At 37.2% G+C, this 19,003-nt stretch overlaps 3 protein-coding genes across 8 annotated transcripts; 1 reads left to right on the forward strand and 2 right to left on the reverse strand.

Moving 5' to 3' along the window:
• The first annotated feature begins 4,446 nt into the window (after positions 1-4,446).
• On the forward strand, positions 4,447-8,686 carry LOC103451711 (protein NSP-INTERACTING KINASE 2-like). Of its 4 annotated transcripts, XM_070811006.1 has the most exons (13): positions 4,447-4,476; positions 4,596-4,684; positions 5,334-5,421; positions 5,543-5,675; positions 5,804-5,875; positions 5,962-6,105; positions 6,230-6,301; positions 6,408-6,467; positions 6,589-6,686; positions 6,939-7,088; positions 7,167-7,508; positions 7,603-7,982; positions 8,071-8,686. In XM_070811006.1, exons 2-13 carry the CDS (start codon positions 4,682-4,684, stop codon positions 8,389-8,391), a joined length of 1,863 nt encoding a protein of 620 aa, XP_070667107.1. In that variant the 5' UTR covers positions 4,447-4,476; positions 4,596-4,681; the 3' UTR covers positions 8,392-8,686. The 4 variants fall into 4 exon arrangements, with proteins under 4 accessions (XP_070667107.1, XP_070667108.1, XP_070667106.1 ...); XM_070811007.1 differs by lacking the exon at positions 5,334-5,421; XM_070811005.1 differs by lacking the exons at positions 4,447-4,476; positions 5,334-5,421 and having other exon boundaries at positions 4,521-4,684.
• A 375-nt stretch (positions 8,687-9,061) lies between these two features.
• On the reverse strand, positions 9,062-12,088 carry LOC103451710 (F-box/FBD/LRR-repeat protein At1g13570-like). Of its 3 annotated transcripts, none has more exons than XM_008391127.4 (4): positions 11,191-12,088; positions 9,903-10,740; positions 9,625-9,783; positions 9,062-9,525 (listed from the first exon to the last, which is right to left on the reverse strand). In XM_008391127.4, the coding sequence occupies exons 2-4, from the start codon at positions 10,713-10,715 to the stop codon at positions 9,232-9,234; spliced, it is 1,266 nt and encodes a 421-aa protein (XP_008389349.2). In that variant the 5' UTR covers positions 10,716-10,740; positions 11,191-12,088; the 3' UTR covers positions 9,062-9,231. The 3 variants fall into 3 exon arrangements, with proteins under 3 accessions (XP_008389349.2, XP_017192538.2, XP_070667109.1); XM_017337049.3 differs by having other exon boundaries at positions 9,903-10,791; positions 11,191-11,339; XM_070811008.1 differs by having other exon boundaries at positions 9,903-10,892; positions 11,191-11,335.
• Positions 12,089-12,271: 183 nt separating this feature from the next.
• Positions 12,272-18,249, reverse strand: LOC103451709 (inorganic pyrophosphatase TTM2-like). The gene is made up of 12 exons (XM_008391126.4): positions 18,010-18,249; positions 16,598-16,962; positions 16,054-16,168; positions 15,293-15,488; positions 15,092-15,205; positions 14,808-14,981; positions 14,440-14,634; positions 14,022-14,144; positions 13,789-13,910; positions 13,372-13,495; positions 13,003-13,272; positions 12,272-12,852 (listed from the first exon to the last, which is right to left on the reverse strand). Exons 2-12 carry the CDS (start codon positions 16,932-16,934, stop codon positions 12,631-12,633), a joined length of 1,992 nt encoding a protein of 663 aa, XP_008389348.2. The 5' UTR covers positions 16,935-16,962; positions 18,010-18,249; the 3' UTR covers positions 12,272-12,630.
• Between the last annotated feature and the right edge of the window lie 754 nt (positions 18,250-19,003).

Consider the following 19,003-nt stretch of genomic DNA (forward strand, 5'->3'; position numbering starts at 1 on the left):
CATCAAAACCAAATTATTGACAAGAAGTGGATCTTGCGCATAGCATTAGCTTTCTTTTGATATCATCAACTTTGTGAACCCGACAAGTTGGATGGCTACCAAAGAGAGAGCCCTTACTTTGTCATCTTTATTTTGTGAGGCCTAGTTTCCATCCTCTTGTTTAAATCACAAACATACTTGCATTCGTTTCTCCGGCTAGTTACTGATTGAAACGAATCGTACTATGTTTGTAATATTGTTAATTGTTTCGACTGCGTTAAGTACGATGTTAGGTTTTGTTAGCTGCAATCGCTCATGCGCGAGTGGAGATTGACTCAAAGGTGTTGTGGGTTGGAAAAAATCTTATTGATTAGCTTAGCATCAAACAAACTTTGGGTGAAATTAATTAAAAAGAGAAAAAAAGTGGACTATATAGCATATTCCTTTTAGGATGAGCCTTGGTGCAACGGAAATGTTTCTTTTTTGTGATAACAAAGTTACGGGTTCGAGTTGTAGAAATAGTCTCTTTGCAAAGTAAGGATACGAATGGGTACAATAAACGTTAATTTTTGACCCTCGCAAAACAGAGAATCTTTTTGTTTTCGACCGCCCCTTCTATGGCATATTCCTTTAAAAAAAAAAAAAAAGATAGCTACTTTCAATTTCTTCCACCCTTTTTTGGGTGGTATAGGAATATAGATAGATTTTTTTATTTATATGGGGTTATTAGCAAAAAGTCTTCTGTGCACTCCTAAAGGAAAGAAAAGATGGTTTATGGCGTGTATGGCATCCTAAGCTTTAGATGGCACCATTTGTAAAGGAATTTATTCCATGTTAGCCATCACCAGAAGTGGGATTTGAGAAATTTGTAAAAAAAATCCTTCTGGCATCCATTTTGAAGCCCTTAAAATCCTTTAAATAACATTTTCATTTCAAATTTTCCCTATACCAAGCGATATTAATTAAGTAGAAGATTTGAACAAAATACATTCAATATAAGGGTAAATGCTCTTGATCACTTCACATAAATATTCACCATATATTAAGATGTTTGGTTAGACCTGCTAACAAGTGTGTTACCTTTTTGCACTTGAGTTGGAATTTCCTCGCCTTCGGAAATGACTTTTGGTAATATATGAAGGATACCTATACATAGATGACAAGGAAGATTGGCCCCTCGTGAGAGAATCATATACATGGTGGTGGAACAAGATGGACAGTGATATCAGACACATGGTTCTTTGAATTAGGTACAATATCCTAGTGGGTGGGGAATACATTCAGAAATAAGCAAGTCCTCTTTGTAAAGTAGGGTTTTGTAGAGAGATGGAAGAGAGGGAGTGGGGTATAGGATACAATGTGGGGTTAGGGAGTCTCCTGTACCAGTTCATAATTATCCTACTCTTTTGAGATATAGAACCAAAAACACGATCAAATGCATGTGGCTTTTGGTGGAAATTGTTCAAAAAACAGTGGCCATGCACTTGGAACAAACCAAGCCAACTTAGTCAAGTGGTAAAAAGAACAATAATTTCCTACTCATTTGGGGAGAGAGAGAAAGAGAGAGAGAGAGGGAGAGAGAGAGAGCGCCTCTTTTAGTAGTGCTGCATGTCTTGATTAGGAATTGTGGTCAACTGTCTCTTTAAACTCGTTTGTTTGACTCCCTTTTTGGCTCCAAAGAGGACCATGACCTTGCTGGGAAGCTTTCCTTCATTTGTTAGTTGGACATGGATTCTGTTGATCAGGGAAGTGGTGGGAAAGGGTTTGGAAAGGTAATTAAAATGTTATAACTGTGGTAGGGATAGTAATTCATGTGCGGTTGTCAGCCATTGATGAAAGTGACTGGATCATAGGCGGATAAATTGAAAGCGAAGTGATTAAAAGTTAAAGTTATGTTAGAACTATAGTTGTGTGTCCATGTGTAACTTTCGGCCCTTGATGTAAGCGAGTTCGACAATTTCATAAACGACTGGCATGAACTGGGTATAAAGCCAAAGAAAGAGACATGAGATGACCTAACTAACAAGAACAGAGATACCATATCTCTGTCTAAGGTGCAAGCAAGTGGAAATGGTATTTGTTTGGTTGTAGTTGTGTGATCTTAATCAATGGCCTGATGCTGTTCATCATGTACTGGTCTGCATCTGCATGTTCCAACCACGACGGAGGTAAGTGCGCGCCTGTCAGTGAACACGAAGGGGCCACGGACGAGAGGTCGTATTAGGATCCCTACTTGATAGAAACACTTCCATTTATCATTCATCATTGCCATGCAATATATTTCTTCTCCTTCTTTCATTTTTCATTAGAAAAATTCAAGAGCCATGTATCACATACCAAACGCAAAACCTCAAATGAAAAAATGACGGCTCTAAGTTAACAAGTCTTTATATTTTGCAAGGATTGGAAAGACTGTCTATCATATGTAGTCTTACTTTTACTTTGTAAAAAAAATGTTTCAGCAACTCAAATTTGTGACCTTTTGGTTACAAAAGAATAATCTAAAACCTCAATTGTAGAGTTATAATTATGTGTGATATATATAATCTATGCATTTAGGCCTTGTACTTTCTCTTTAAGTAGACAAATAATAAGGTAAACTTGAATGGTAAGAGGAAGAGTCATGACGCACGATTATGCATGGGTGTTCGGATTAGGCTTCAAACCATATACAAATCGACTTGAATTCAAATCTTTAGAGTGTACTGGTTGGAACAAAGTGTAGACAATGATGATGCTAGGCCTTTCGAGCGGTAGTGTATCAGATTCAAGCTTTCTTGTTTGAAGTGGCAAGTAGTGTACTATTTTGTATAACGTAGTTAAATTTAAGAACTAGCTCTATGTGCTTCCTCACCGGACCTCTCTTTGATTGGTCTCATTGTTGAGGATTCCAGAGCGATTTTCTTGGAGATCACTAGAGTTCGTTTTACCCATATCAGACGCCAAGCAAATGAGGTGGCTCACAAACTTGCCTGTTACAGTCTCTTGTCTACTACGCCCGCTCTTTGGTTTGAAGAACCACCGGACATTATCTTAGATATTTTATTTGAAAATTGTTTTATCGGAGCTCTAATCACTCCCTTTGATGTAATCCTCTTTCTCTCATCAATATATCTATCGCTTTTATTAAAAAAAAAAAAAACCGGCTGGTAACTTCGTTATGGTAGCCTATTTTTCTGATGGTAGGGAGATTCGCATATGCTTTTCAACCTCTATCTAGCCACCATCATATGATTCACAAACAATAAGAATCAAACTCAAGATATAGTTGTGTAGAATATAGACCATGAAATTTATTCCAACCTTGAGTCACCCAATGACGATTAACATGGGTTAGCTACAATAACAAAATTTTAGTTAGTATTATATATGCTCGTGCTATTCCAACCGTTGGATCAACATTACTATGTAGAATCTCCAGATTGATAATCATGAAAGCAACAGGCTAATTCGTCCAAAGCAACATTTGAACATCAGGTCAACGTGCACTGTTTGGGGGGCGGGGTCCACATACATAGGCCATAATTAGAAGTAGGATTCTCTTTCCTTTTATTCTCATCTTCTTTCATTTTCTCCTCTCACACATTATTTTTTATTTCTATAAAAAATTAATATAAAATATTGACGTAATTTAATTATAATCGTTTAAGTAGAAAGAAAAAAAGGAAAAAGAGATTAGAGGCTCCCTATAATTAGGCCCTGCTACACTTGCTTTGGATTATTAGTTTTTTCTGTAGCAGCGGGTCCCGCGTTACCATTCCGGTGCAGTGCAGGCACAGGTAAACCTCTGTTTGCCTACAAGACCAGGACCGTTGATTCTTCACCACTGACATGTGGGACCCACGCATATTGCATAAAGTTTTATTTTTAGTCGAAAGAAAAAAAAAAAGAAGAAAAAGAAAAAGCAGCGTTTGCTTTTGAAAGTTGGTGCTTTTGATTGTTTATTAGGAGACAGAGGCTGGTGTGGTAAGTGGAGACTAATTCTACTTTCATCTGTGATCTTTGCACAGTCAAACTTTGTGACGTGTGAGATTTTCTTGTTAGAATAATTCTACGTTTCTAATTATTGACGTAGGTTTCGCCAGCATTCGTGTTTACGCAACTGATCTTAGTATTATAAATCATTTAATCATTATTTGATTAACATATTCACATTTTCATGATGAAGTTTGGCTTCATAAACGCCTATTAAATCTGTTTTTATTGAACTTTTATTGGTTTCGTCCATAATGGCTTACAAGTCTGATAGTTTGTTGATAAAAATTAAAAACCGAAAACTTGATTTGATGATAGTCTTTTTCATGATAGACAGTTTGGTTTTATTTCAGTAAAGTTAAAAACTTAAAACTAAACATATAAAGCTTGTTTAGAAAATGCTTTTATATGACTGAAAGCACTTTAAAAAAAAATATTTTTGAAATTAATATTTTGCAAAAATGTAAGCTAATTCTAGAAAAACCTTGGAGCGCTTTCTGAAACTGAGAAAATGACGTAGAGGTTCGGGATCCCTTCACTACACGCTCAACTTTCTTTTTTTATTATAATTCATTAGAAAAATATGAGATGGAATATGAGAATCAATAAATGGCCAACTTAATGGAATGTTTGATTCCCAGGAAGCCGCTATGGAAGCTCAGAATATCATCTCTCTCTCGCTCTCGCTCTCGCTCTCTCTCTCTCTCTCTCTCTCTCAAAGCTGACCATGGTGAGTATTAGTCTTAATTATAACGTTTACAGTGCTTAACAGGTAATAATTCACTTGCTTTGCATATTATAATCGAAGGGAATAACTAATAAATATATAAAAGTATGCATGTAGCTTTTCTTTAACCCAATACATGACCGAAGGAATTTTCTTTGGATTTGCAATCATCTTTTCCAATTATCTAGTGACTGAGTTTGCTTTACATTTTATATTCTCTCTCTCTCCTCCCCCTCGCTCCCTCTCGCTCTCTCTCTCTCTCTCTCTCTCTCTCCCTCCTTTACTTTTTTTCTTTACTGAGGCAGTGGCAGCATGCCAGGCATGCTTCTTCTCCTTTAAGTGCTTTTTTCCAGCCAAACAAAACCGTGCTTCTTTCTTGGCTCTTGGTCTTGGGTCTGTTAGTAGGCTCTGAGTCTGTAAGTGAGTGAGTGCAATTCCCTGGATTTTCCTCCGAGGCAAAATCATCATACGCCTTGCAAACAAAACAAAAGCTTGAAACTTTCAAGGTTTTTGGATAAAAAGCTAAAAACCCAAGTTGGAGATTTTTGGTCTTCTGCAAGTTTTCAAACTGCTTGTTCTCCAGCTCCATTTTTGCTTCTTCGTGTTGGGTTTTGTTTATTTTTGGTGATTCAAATCAATGGAAATTTGGAAGGGAGGTAAAGCTTTGTGTTTTGTGGCCTTTTTCTGCTTGTGGAGTTGTGCGACTGGTTTGCTTTCTCCAAAGGGTGTTAACTATGAAGGTAACTGAGTTGTACATATTTTTTTGGACGTAACCGTAATCTACTTTAGCGATATTGAAAAACCAGGACACGGAGTAGTCTCTTACCATTTGCAAACAATTTTTTGCTTGAATTTTTGCAGTGCAAGCATTAGTGGCTATTAAGGGAGCTCTCGAGGACCCTCGCGGCGTTCTTCGAAATTGGGACGAGACTTCTGTTGATCCCTGCATCTGGAATATGGTTACTTGTTCTCTTGATGGTTTAGTCATTGGACTGTAAGTAGTATTTGCTCAAAAACACCAAAAATACTAATTAGAAATTTGAACAATACACCATGCAATAATTTTCTTGTATTTATTTAAAAATAATAATGTTCTAAGCTGTAGAAATTGTTTTTGTGCAGGGGAACTCCAAGCCAGAATTTATCAGGCACTTTGTCCCCGAGCATTGGAAACTTGACAAATCTCCAGCTTGTGTGAGTATTGAGTGACCAGTTTTTATTGAAGTAATTACAAAATGGTAATCATGTCTAATTTACTAATTAACTCAGGTGTTTTGCAGTACATTTCAAGATAATCATATAACAGGAACAATCCCGGCCGAGCTCGGGAGGCTGCAAAAGCTTCAAACACTTGATCTCTCCAGCAACTTGTTGAATGGAGAAATTCCCAGCACTCTATCACACCTGAAAAGCCTACAATACATGTGAGTCGACTTCACAAATCATTATTTTTCCAAAACTGAAATTCTTGTCGCGAAATGGTTATCAAACGGTGCCTTAAGAACCGAAAACATTAGTCACAGGGTTTGGAATTTGTGTTGCACGCAGGCGGCTAAACAATAACACTCTCTCGGGGGCAATTCCTTCCTCATTTGCTAACATGACTCAGCTGGCGTTTCTGTAATTCTCTCCCAACTTTACACTTATGAAATTTGTTATACTTTCTGTTAATCCTGTTCAAACATGATCTGAATAAGGTTTCTGTGGATTTTCTGTAACTGTTTAGGGACATGTCGTATAATAATTTGAGTGGTCCGGTCCCAAGGTTTCCTGCTAGAACATTCAAGTGAGTTATTTCAGTTTTGTTTTTTTTCCTCCAAGTTTTTTTAATTTATTTCTCCCATTTTTCAATTTCGGAACAGAAGATGAACAACTTAAACTTACGTGGTTAGTTTTTGAATTGACAGTGTTGTGGGAAACCCTTTGATATGTGCCACTGGAAAGGAGCAAGACTGCTTCGGAACAACACGAACGCCGCAATCTTTGGCCTTGAATAATTCAACAAGTAATCATAGTTTCTGCTTGTTCATGGTTTCTTTTACCATTCAAAGTTTGAAGTTTTGTACTTTTAAGTTGTGCTCAATGATGCATCTGTTTTTAATTTCTCAAAATATAATTTATGTGCCATCATTGTCTGCTTTAAGGTTTTTGAATTTCAAAATCTGCTTTGCTCAGGTTGTTCTCTTGCAAATTATGATCTTCATGATTCAAAAACTTTGTTGCAAAAACCCTAATGTGCTTTTCTTGATGTGTCAAGATTCTCAGCCCGCCGGGAGACCTAGGAGTCACAAAATCGCCTTAGCGTTTGCCTCGAGCCTAGGCTGTATCTGCCTTCTAATTCTCGGATTTGGTTTCCTTCTTTGGTGGAGGCAGAAGCACAACAAGCAAATATTCTTAGATGTTACCGGTTAGTATATAAAAGCAACTGATTTAATCAAATAAAGTGAAACAAGCTGTCTTTATTGACACTAATTATAAATTTCAGAACAACATCACGAAGAAGTATGCCTTGGAAACCTGAGATCGTTTCACTTCAGAGAACTCCAATCAGCAACACACAACTTCAGCAGCAAAAACTTGGTTGGCAAGGGAGGTTTTGGAAATGTCTACAAAGGATGTCTCCGAGATGGTACTGTGATAGCGGTCAAAAGGCTCAAAGATGCGAATGCCATAGGTGGCGAAATCCAATTTCAGACCGAACTTGAGATGATCAGCCTAGCCGTGCACAGGAACCTCCTCCGACTTTATGGTTTTTGCATGACTGCCAAAGAAAGGCTTTTGGTTTATCCTTACATGTCTAACGGAAGTGTTGCTTCGCGTCTCAAAGGTAACAAGCCTTCCCTCCATTCTGCAATTATGCAGTCTAACGTGATTGAGTTTAAATTAGAGTTAACATTCACAATTTACTTCCAACATCGCAGCCAAGCCGGCCCTGGATTGGAATACAAGGAAAAGGATTGCATTGGGAGCTGGAAGGGGTCTATTGTACTTGCATGAGCAGTGTGACCCCAAGATCATTCACCGCGATGTGAAGGCTGCGAATATTCTGCTAGATGATTACTATGAGGCTGTTGTGGGTGATTTTGGGTTGGCAAAGCTGTTGGATCACCATGATTCACACATTACAACAGCTGTGAGGGGCACTGTAGGGCACATTGCCCCGGAGTACCTCTCAACAGGCCAGTCCTCTGAGAAGACTGATGTGTTCGGGTTTGGTATCCTTATACTTGAACTAATATCTGGCCAAAGAGCTCTTGAGTTTGGGAAAGCAGCAAACCAGAAAGGAGCCATACTTGATTGGGTGAGCAAAGCAGAGATGTTTTCATTGCATTATTTTAACCAAATCAAATTCTTGCATTTGTTACCTAACTCAAGAATTTTTACTTCAGGTGAAGAAAATCCAGCAGGAAAAGAAGTTTGATGTGCTAGTTGACAAGGAACTGAAAAATGACTATGATGCAATTGAACTCGAAGAAATGATTCAAGTAGCTCTCTTGTGCACTCAAAATCTTCCAAACCAGAGACCGAAGATGTCTGAGGTGGTTCGAATGCTCGAAGGAGATGGGCTCGCGGAGAAATGGGAGGCTTCTCAGAGAGCTGAATCGAATAGGTGCAGAGCCAATGAGTTTTCCTCCTCCGAACGGTACTCTGATCTTACCGATGACTCTTCATTGCTTGCACAAGCAATGGAGCTGTCTGGACCAAGATAATACTACTCTCTAAGTATCTAGAGAAACTGTCAAGTTGATAGTAAAGAATGAAGAATATGAGTCAGAGTTGAGGTTTGTTTGTATATAGCATCATAATGTTTTGTCATGTTGAACCTCCAAAGAGTTGTGTTAAGTTGGAGAGAAACTCCCGTGTAACCAAAGACACTATGACAAGCATCAATTGGACGGGTGATGTCACCAAGATTGTCTTGATCGCAGGAGAGAATCTCTCATTAATTTCGACATGTACATAAATCTGATATGAAAAACTGACATGTAAATTGACCGAGTGTTATATACCTTGTTTTCGACTCGTCTCGAGTGAAAAGGATTTAAAGAGAACCTCCCATTAGGATTAATGTCCTTGGGATTGAATTTTGATTGTTTTTCTTGATTTCTTGAGATTGTAAGAATGCTGTTACGCGTTCTGTTTTCTTGGATCTCTTATTGTGTTTCTATATTCATCGTTGAAAAGACCAAAGAGACCTTTACCACGTCAGCGAAATTAACGTCTCTCTCAACCTAGTAGACGGAATGGGACATCCCCACGGAGGATGATTACAGGTGTGAGAATAGACACACCGTAGGGAGTAATAACTACAGAGAGCGTAGCTAAACATAAGCCAACTACTTTCTGGCACACTAAAAATCTCTTCAAATCGAGATCGAGTTTTCAACGCATACTAAATGCAAACTATTTCATTATTCTTTTTGTTTATATTATATGATTGAACGGGACTTTGTAGACAATTGCTAACAAACTGTCATCTCTTACGGGAACAACAAAACCCAATTGAAAGGCAAAGGCCAGCTCTCTCAGACAAACAATCAGACTCCAACCTAATCTTGGATGAAGATAACTTCTGCTTCCGGAGATGCCCGTTTAAACCTCGCCAACTCAATCAACATATTCAACTGTCCTTCCAAAACATACGCGCTAGGCGTAACGCTCATCATCTCAAGCACGGGTGATTTCTTCAACAGAAATTTCATGAATTCCATCTCGTGTGGCACTCCGGACATATCTGTCATGTTCACAACTTTGAGCCTTCGGAATGTGCAGTCGGAAGGGCATTGTTTCTCCCAGAAATCCAAGTCGGACGCTTCTATTGCTGCTAAAGTATTTGAAGATCCCTATGGTGGCAGTAATCACAATTAACAGAAATGTAAAACTAAGAACGTCCAACATAAGAAGAAAGAGGGTAACCCTTCAATATGTTCACAATAACTTACCGAGATTTGAAGTTCCTTTAAGTTGGGAGCGCTCGTAATCAAGCGAAGAACAACTAGTATCTCTTTCATATCTTCGAAACTTACTTGATATAATTCGATAATCTTTAAACGGTTGTAAGTAATCGGAAGAATTCCTAGGTCATTACCTATACTCAAATACTTGAAACACGGAAAATAAACAAAAGAACGTATCAATGTCAGAAACATATATGTGCTACTGCTACTCGAGATTAAAAGAAAGGAAGAATTAACAAAACGGAAGCATTTGATAATGTTACCTTTGTAAAGTAGATATGCCCAACAAGCCTCTCAAGAAGTGGAATGCCACCAAGAAACTTGACAAAGTTGCAATTTGAACTTTGTTCAAAGTGCTCAGCAATGTCGTCAGTCATATACATGGCAACAGATATGGCAACCAAAAGCGGCGTATTTTCAAGACAGATATCCTTAAATTCGCCTTCAAGACACAAGTACCTGAGATTTGGAGCGCAGATGTTTAGAGCTAAGCTATCAGAGTATGACAAAGCCAGACTCTCAAGTAGCGGGCAACTGGAAATAAGACTTTCAATTGCATCAGGAGTAACCAAAACCTGATGAAGATTGAGGCCCTTCAAACACAAAAATCCTTTAAAAGCAGGAGGCGGATCCAACTCGCAGCGAAATAGCTCCAAACGGGTCAATTTTTTACAATAAAAAAGGCACGAAGGCACCCTAAACCACTCACCTTCCCCCAACTCAAGAACCAGTTCTTTGACATCATTCCTCGAAAGGAAAAGTATCCATTGATCTATATCCGGGCAGCTCTGCAAGTATGAAGTCCTAAGCTGGAACTTGTGAATGGGTCCTTGGTGAAGAAAGAGTGCCTGAGTAATGAAACGTATGAGGCTTTGTTCAACAAGAGCTCGGTCATTTGATAGAGTGACACATTTTTCGTCGAATGAAAGATGAGTGATGGTAGTCCATTTGTATCTCCATTTCGTTGATAAACAGCTAGTTCTTACAGCATCTCTTATTGGCAGACGCGTGAGAATGCTCTCTATAATGGCCTGAGGCAAATTGCTTATCAAATCACAACCCGAAAAATCGCCCATTTGTTCTGTACTCGAACTCAATCGACTACAAAGCAATGTAACAAAAGCAATCAGCAGCTGAAGGGCCTTACAGAAACTGAAATTCCACAACACAATTACACTCATCAAACTCCAAAACCCCACAAGAAGATAAAAATTTGAGGAAAACCCACGAATTCCCGGCGTGTATTCGATTTGCTTATGAAGAACAAAGGAAAAAGTCAAGAAAATTCCAACTTTCAAATTTACAGAAATTCACCATTAGAGTGAATTTAATCATTATTCATAAAGCAAATCGACAAAGAACATTACTTTTTGTGGCTTTTTTTTCCCTTGTCGATTTTCATCAAACCAAAGAAAACCCATCAATCAAAATTCTCAAAAATCCAAACAAATCCAATTGAATCACGGATCGGATATTTGGAACAGAAAAATAATGAAAGCAATTCACACAAGAAAATACATGAATATAAAGAAAAGGAGAAGTGTCAGATACCTGTGGGCTGTGGAGGAGGATATGAAGGAGAGTTGAGGTTCGGCGTTACGGTTTGGAATGTATCTCTGTGGATGTGGGGATCAGTCGGTTTAGACTTTCGAGCTCGCCTCCTTTCACATTTCCGACTTCCTTTTCTCTCAGCGTGCCTACTTGGCCGTTGCTGTTCAAGTTTTTTTTTTAATAAATTATTTTGGGTTTTAGAAGTCAGCATCTGGTAAAAATAAACGAACTTTAACGAAAAACTTCTGTACTGTTTATTTTAACAAAAAATCACATTTTTATATTAAAAAATCAATCATGGTATTATACATTTTATCCTTTATTTTGTCATTATCATTAAAATTCAAAGTTTTCAAACATTTTTCATTAGTCTTCCTTAAAAGTAAAGAGTTCGAATCCTCAAAAGAAAATTGATAAATACTTTTTTTTATTATAACTTTTTGCATATTCACATTTAATCATGTTTGTGGCAAAAAGTAAATAACAATGTAAAATATATAAAAAAAATTGTTATTAGCATTCTAAAAATCTCATTTGACACTCTAAACTTTCTATAATTAGAAATAAAAATACAGTGTACAATAAGATTTTTGAATTGCTAATAAAAAATTTCATGAAGAAAAATGATGATCAGTCATTTTTAAAACAAATAATTTTTTTGACGAAAGAGATGATATGAACAACATTTGAGTACAACGTGAGGGATAACATATTTCGAGTTTTAATGCGAGAAACTAAATGAAGATTTTCATATGCATCATGAATCATTTGCTATAAAAACCTAAAAAAAGTCTAAAACTTTACAAAATGTTAAGTGGACCTATTTTATATAAATACTAAAAACAAAAGGTAAACTAATGAAAAAACTTTGAATTTTAACAATAAAAACAAAATAAAAGGTAAAGTGAATAGTAATAAGATTAACTTTTTAGTATAAAACTATGGTTTTTCGTTAAAATGAACAGTACTGTGAGCTTTTCGTTAAAGTTCCCAAAAACAAAATGACACACAATATTTTATTTGAAATGCCAATAACAATTCCGTAAAACAAAAGACTTCACAGGTCCAAATTGTAATCGAATTTGAGAGCTAAAAATGATTTATTTATAAGTAAAGACCACTTCGAGTTGGCAAGTAATTGTAAATAATGCAATATTAGATTACAGTGAAATTTCCCTATTTTCATATCTGCTTTGGAAACGTTAGAACTAGCAAATTTCAAAATAGCCCCGCAAAATTTCAAAATTGCAAGGGCACCCTTCTCTACAAACTCTCAGATATAAGAACCAGAAAGCTTATGCTTTTGCTTCCACCAGCATCTCTATATGTTAAAAGTGTCTCTCCCGACCAGAAGGGTAGAACTGCAACAAACTTAGTTGTACCCAAAGAGGGGCAAATTAAAGTGAAGGTAGATGAGTCTCATAAAATTTTGAAATAACATCAGTTTCTAGTTAGGATACCCTTGTATATGATCACTCCTACAACTCCAACTGCCAGCGTTATTGCAAGAGGAACCGTCAAGGGTTCGGGTTGAGCTACGATGTTCTTCCTGCTGTTAGTTTTTACCGGGCGAGGTCTTTCCCCATTGCTGTCCCGGAGAAGATTGCTGAGATTGTCCAACTGATGCATGATTTGACGCTGTCCCCTCGCAATGCTTGACATCTGATAGAATGAGGAGGAAAAATGATTAGTCAAGAAGGCAAAATTATGATCATATGCTTAGCTACTACTTAAACGCGTGTCATTGTTTGTTAATCCTCACTTTCATTAACTGCCAGAATTTCCGTAGGAGGCATATGAGTACGAAAGTACCTCTTCCATTACTGAAGACTCCTTAGTCAGCTGTGAGGAAGAGGAGGAATTAGGCATTATCGCCCCAGTTAACGAACCGTTGCCTAGGCCAGAAATGAAGTAAGACGTGGGAGCAGAGCCATTGCAGTTTTCAGCTTGAAGAGCCATGTTTTTTTGGCTAGGAGAGTTCTTCACGGTCAGCTTGGAATTCAGCTCTTCGATTCGATTTGTAAACTCATCCATTCTATCATTCAGCAAAGACATTTGCTCTGATAGCTGAGTCACTACCCCCTGCAATAGCAAGGAGAAAGAAAAAGCAACAGTGATGAGTGATTATATTAACTTGCTGGGGATCCAAATGCCTAAAGCAGATAAGAAGCGTTACTCTACCTGGCTTGCTAGCGTTGTTGATGACTCTGTGTTTCTCTCATCAAACCTTTGACTGCTGGAAGAATATCCGGTAAGCTTAGATGTACTTTTGTCCCGTTGGGTTGTATAGGATTGTGACATACCACTGTCCAAAATAAATTCAGGCTAAATTCAGTTTAAGGCAACCAGTGACCTTCGAATTGAAAATAAATAAAAAAGGAGATCTTGTGCTTAATGATGTCTTCTGAACAGTTACTATGCCACTTGAAAACACTGCTAGCTGACTATGACAAAATACAGACTCAAGTCTCGTATGGTAGATCTCAAACGCAGGAACCAGCCAGATTCGGTTTTCTATACCCTCACTAAAATGCATTGCACACATCTAAATTCCAATTTACACAGAACTAAACTAGACGTGAATTACAAAGATCAAACCTCTTGAGATTCTTATTTCTCATGGCAACTCTATCTGCAGTGGCTCTGGAAAGTGCTTCTTTGGGGCTTGAAACAAGATCCTCATCGAGGCTAAGCCTCGTCTTCAAATCATCTGGCAAAGCCTGCGAGATGATCAGATCAGGGAAACAGACGAAAGATAAGGCATCATACACTTTGGAGCTTTATCATAGCCGGATACTCGGTGCATAGAGGATAAGATGTAGTTATCATACCATGACCTCATTTACAAGCTTTTCCAGTTGAATCTGTTCAATGTACGTACGAGGAATGTATGAACCTTCCAAGCCAAGCTGCTCAGCAACACATCTTACAACTACCCGATCTTTTCCTTGCACCTTTTTGTCAATAAGCAGAAAAATTAGATAAATATGAGTTACAAAATAACTACAAATGAGGGTTTAAAAAGTAAAAAAGAAGAACAATAAGGTTTCCATTCAATGGACATGGTCGGAAATGTACAAAAAGAAGAACAATAAGGTTGCCACCTAATCAACCCTTAACCATTCATTCCTTCAGGCAATCAAGAAAAGAGAATAAGATTTGCAAGTGTCCATATCGAAGCACATACACAAGACATGAAGCATCTAAAGCATTAATAGGTTAACTTCAGTAAACAGAAAATAGCAGTACCTGAATATATCGACGATTTAGTTGCTCTAGCCAATCAATTTTTACACATACTCCATCATTGGAGAATACATGGCTGCTTCTTTTAAGGATAGTTGCAATGGTGTAGCCCAAGGCCATTAGTCCACCAAGAAGACGCACACTGACCTCAAAAGTTATTCTCGGTGATATAACAAATGGGTTATCTGTCACCCATTCCTGAAATATTGTCTGATTATGTAAGCCTATGCAAAGACATTTACTAAGGCCACAATTCACAAGTGCTTGGGACTCTTTTGACAATTTAGCTAATCCAATTTTAATCGTCAGTAAGTCCTATACAATCTTTCACATCTAAAACAAAATACAGAAACAAGTTTTGAAAGGCAAACCTCAAACATTAGACTATATTTCCCATCTTTATCCCGCATCCTCAGATATGATTGGCAAGATTCGGGATCTTCACCAGGTGGTAGAAGGTATATATCATAGGTCTCCTCCTTGGCTTCTGTGTGATCTTCAGAAAAAACAGCCTTAATTTGATCCGCAGACAAGTTCTTTGCTGACTACAAGAAATGGTAACACTTAATTGTCAATTTAAATGAAAATGAAAAGACTTAAGGTTAGAAATTAATACCAATGCAACACAATAATCGAAAAATGATAGGATATTAACCTTCAAAATGTAAGTGGGGCTCTGAAATCCAGTAAATGGGTTAAATTTGTTGATAATTTTTATATGTGCTGTTTGAAGGTCTGGCTCAATAAACGCCTTGTACATTGGATATACCTGTAGACAAAAAAGAAGTTCAGACTTCTGGAAAAGCATCAACTTATCAAGTGCTTAATGAAATGATACAGAGGGTTAAAAAAGTACAGTTTCAGATATTTGATGGATTATTTCTTCTGGTTCTTGGCCTGCTCTCTGTATATCCCGTAAAACCCTTTTGACAAGGTCAAAGTGAACACCACCTGTGACTGATACTCGTAAATCCAGAAAGGGTCGCAACTTTTCACTCAAAGCATAGATGCCCTCAATGATCACAATACGGGAACTTGGGACGTCAACTGTCCTGTCACCAGTAAATTCTACAATATAAGATTTAAGCTACACCAAAAAAAATATTGAAATTTGTACAAACTACAATCTCTTTGATGAATAATTTTACCAAGCTACTGTCCAAGCACCCAGGAAGCAAGAAAGGCGAAGTTGCAGACCATAAAAACTAGAAATTATTAATTAACAAAAATACCAAACGTTACATCAAAAAAACATCAAAAAATTATCTGACTTATGAAACAAAGGGCCAAAACAAAAATTCAAGTTTTCAATAGGAAGCATAGAAAGGCTCTATAGGCTACAATTCTCAAAATGAAAAAACTGATATCTTCTTAATGATGCTTGTCCTTCAGATTCCCATGTACAATAAGCACAAAAGTATCACAATCCACTAAATCCATAACCAACAAGTAAAACACTCCAAAAATCACCATACAAATACTTGCAACAAAAAAAACACAAAGTTACAAATCCACATATAAGGGTTCTCCTGAAGTTTTAGGTGCCATATCTTCCCTAGGGTTCTACAATTCAAAAGCTTTGTCAAAGAAATCCAAGGATATGCTAATCTATTGAACCTGTATCCTGTCCGGGAACTAGACTTGAAGTCATAAACTGGAACCTCAACCTGCTTCCCTGCTTTTAAATCATTGACATTCTGGAGCAATGTGTCGTAGTCTGTCAAGCGTGGATCTGTTTTATATAAAAATATAAGTGAAAAGAAGAAAATATAATAATTATATAACCAAAAACATTGCGCACCATATTGTTCCCCTGCTTGAAAAAACTAGCCCTCAGTCATGCAAGGAACACAAACTTGAGCAGATTTATGAATAGTTCTCAAATTTAATATATGGATGGATGTCAATAAAATTTTCATGCCGTCCTCATCAAGGCTAGGTAAGCATTTCTACTAAGTCGGTATCATACGTCCATCACCATATAAACATGTATCACATAATGAATAAGGACCTTACATAATTTTCAGTTAGACTGCATAAATATTACACCGGAGCCTATCCAATTAGGAAAACTAATATAAGTACGCGTCTGTTATTGAGCTCCCTGAAAACATATACTAAAGCTTCATAACAAGAGAAACTAAGTGAGCTAATGATTTACCATCAAAGTTTCCATCGACAATTCGACTGGCATCATTGTAGTTGTCCATTGATATGACAGCAACGCTGGGCATAAAGTTGAGTATCTTTTCTGTAAATATAGTCTTTCCAGCCCCAGAAGGACCCGCAACTCCTACTAATATTATTCCGTCATTCTTTTGGGCCAACAACTGGCACGCACGGATTACTATAAAGAAACCCTTCTCAAATGACAAAGAACTTTGAATCGGCGCAATCTCGTAAGAAGAAGAATCCCTTCGCTTAACCAATCGAACTTGATCTTTTAAAAGGCCTTGCCGTCTTTGATGTGAATCAGAACCAGACATATCTTGAGTCATTACCGTTATGCTGGCTTCCTCAGTTCCTCTGGTTGGCAAAAGGAAAAAAGAAGGTAAAGAGATATAAAAATGACAAAACAGCAAAAACATAAAATGAGACAACTAAAGAATGCAAGAGTGCATTGTGCAAGCTTAAGAGGCAAAACGTAACAATTAAAATTGCAGGTCACCACCACAACCTTCTTCATAACTAGAATGCATCTTCTTCTAGTTACCCCAAGAGAAGTAACATGCATAGCATGCATCTTCATCTAGTTACTCGAAGAGGTGTAACGCGTATGTGTGGACGCACACCTGGATGCCGATTGTGTTGGCATTTTGGATGTAAATTAAGAAATTTGAACGTCATACAAAAGTTAAGGAACTGCAATATTTTGGCATTAGCAGATATGACTTGCACCAAGAGACAATTTTCCAAACCTACGCCATTAACCAAAGATGGTTCGACTTTCCAAGGATCTCAGGGTATGGAATGCCTCTAATTAATGAACCAACAAGGCACTGACAAACGTCTGTATCATATAGCTATTTCCAGACTCCAGATTGAGAATTACTATACTGAGTCTTAGAAGAATCAAGAATTTGACAACAATACGCCTAAAACTTTTGTCTAAGATTTCGTTCAACTTGCTACAACCACAATACTCCTTGTTGTAGTAGGATGTAACCATAGGAACTGTAGACTCCAATGAACAAGGCATCTATATAACTACTAAGAAGTACACCAAGCAGAACTGTCATAAGCAAAAACTCAAACTTTAAATACAAAGATCATTTCTTTTGCGCTCAAAATCTTGACCCAAACAACATCCACCATCACAACAGCTTAAATTAAGGATCACCTACGTAACAAAACAGGCTCAAGAATCTGTTCTGAGTTCTGACACCCCCCCGTGGATCTAAAAACGAGCGCACGAATCATAAAACAAAAAACAAAGGATTACCCAGAAATTGCAATGGCAAAACAAGCAGAACCCAATTTTTGTTGAGTAAAAATTCCAATGCCGGTGTGGATCAAAACCAAAACCAAAACCAATGTGTGTGCTTGTGGTGATGGGAGCAGTAACGGACTCACTTGTTATGCGGCAATGAGTCGAAGTGAGCTCAGCAACAATAACTCAGAAGGAGCCTGGCCACGGTATCGAGGTCGGTTTCTGCTTTGCAGTATTTAATGTTTCCTTGATATTTTGCTTCCCGTGAAATGGAAAGGAGAGTGATCCTCTCCCTCTGGAGTTTTTGGGAGGTGGGACGAGAGAGAGAGAGAGAGAGAGAGAGAGAGAGAGAGAGACGAGGTATTTTATACTTTAATTCAGTTGCATATTTACAAAAAAATATATATATTTATTCCTATTTATTTGTTTATTTTATTTTAATTTGGTGATTTTTAACACTTTAACTTTTCTGGTGATATTTATCGTAGTAGTCAAAGAATTCAAGTCCCCCTAAACCACATTAAGGGTTAGATTTACAAAAATATATATATATTTATTCCTATTTATTTGTTTATTATATTTTAATTTGGTGATGTTTAACTTTTCTGGTGATATTTATCGTAGTAGTCAAAGAATTCAAGTACCCCTAAACCACATTAAGGGTTAGGATTGCTTATTTTTTGAATTATCCTTTTAATTTGGAAATATTATGTAGGTTTACAGGGAGAAAAGACATATTTAGGTAGGACTCCTTCGTCGACATGTGTTGTGACACGAGATAAATGTTGTTTCTTAATTTTTGACGCTTTAAATTAAGAGAGAAACATGATTTAACGTTGACATATTTGGTGTAATTTTAAAAATTTCTTTACATGCAAAAGAACACAAAACTATCAGTTCTAATATGCAGTGAGACAAGAGATAACTGTTATTTTCTGTTTTTTTGGCTCTGTTAATCGAGGGAGAAATGTGAATAACACTGACATTTGGTTTGTATTCTTTAACACAAGCTTTCCTCTAGACATAAAAGAACACAAAAAAATATCAGTTTTAGCATGTATTAAGAGTCTAAGACACGATATAATTGTTGTATCAATTTTAACAGGCATTGAGACAAAAGATAAACTGTTGCATGAG

The sequence above is a fragment of the Malus domestica genome, chromosome 13 (assembly GCF_042453785.1).
Source record: "Malus domestica chromosome 13, GDT2T_hap1".
Taxonomy (NCBI): Eukaryota; Viridiplantae; Streptophyta; class Magnoliopsida; order Rosales; family Rosaceae; genus Malus; species Malus domestica.

Bases quoted from the DNA above. Each gene is read 5' to 3' on its own strand.
- LOC103451711 (XM_070811005.1), top strand. From the start codon at position 4,564: ATGGCCAACTTAATGGAATGTTTGATTCCCAGGAAGCCGCTATGGAAG. The intron at 5,676-5,803 runs GTAAGTAGTATT...GTTTTTGTGCAG, and splicing joins GATGGTTTAGTCATTGGACT to GGGAACTCCAAGCCAGAATT. The intron at 7,089-7,166 runs GTTAGTATATAA...TATAAATTTCAG, and splicing joins AATATTCTTAGATGTTACCG to AACAACATCACGAAGAAGTA.
- LOC103451710 (XM_070811008.1), bottom strand. From the start codon at position 10,820: ATGAGTGTAATTGTGTTGTGGAATTTCAGTTTCTGTAAGGCCCTTCAG. The intron at 9,784-9,902 runs GTAACATTATCA...CCGTGTTTCAAG, and splicing joins GGCATATCTACTTTACAAAG to TATTTGAGTATAGGTAATGA. The intron at 9,526-9,624 runs GTAAGTTATTGT...CTGCCACCATAG, and splicing joins TAAAGGAACTTCAAATCTCG to GGATCTTCAAATACTTTAGC.
- LOC103451709 (XM_008391126.4), bottom strand. From the start codon at position 16,934: ATGACTCAAGATATGTCTGGTTCTGATTCACATCAAAGACGGCAAGGC. The intron at 16,169-16,597 runs GTAAATCATTAG...TATATAAAACAG, and splicing joins TGTCGATGGAAACTTTGATG to ATCCACGCTTGACAGACTAC. The intron at 14,982-15,091 runs GTTAATATCCTA...CATTTCTTGTAG, and splicing joins GCCCCACTTACATTTTGAAG to TCAGCAAAGAACTTGTCTGC.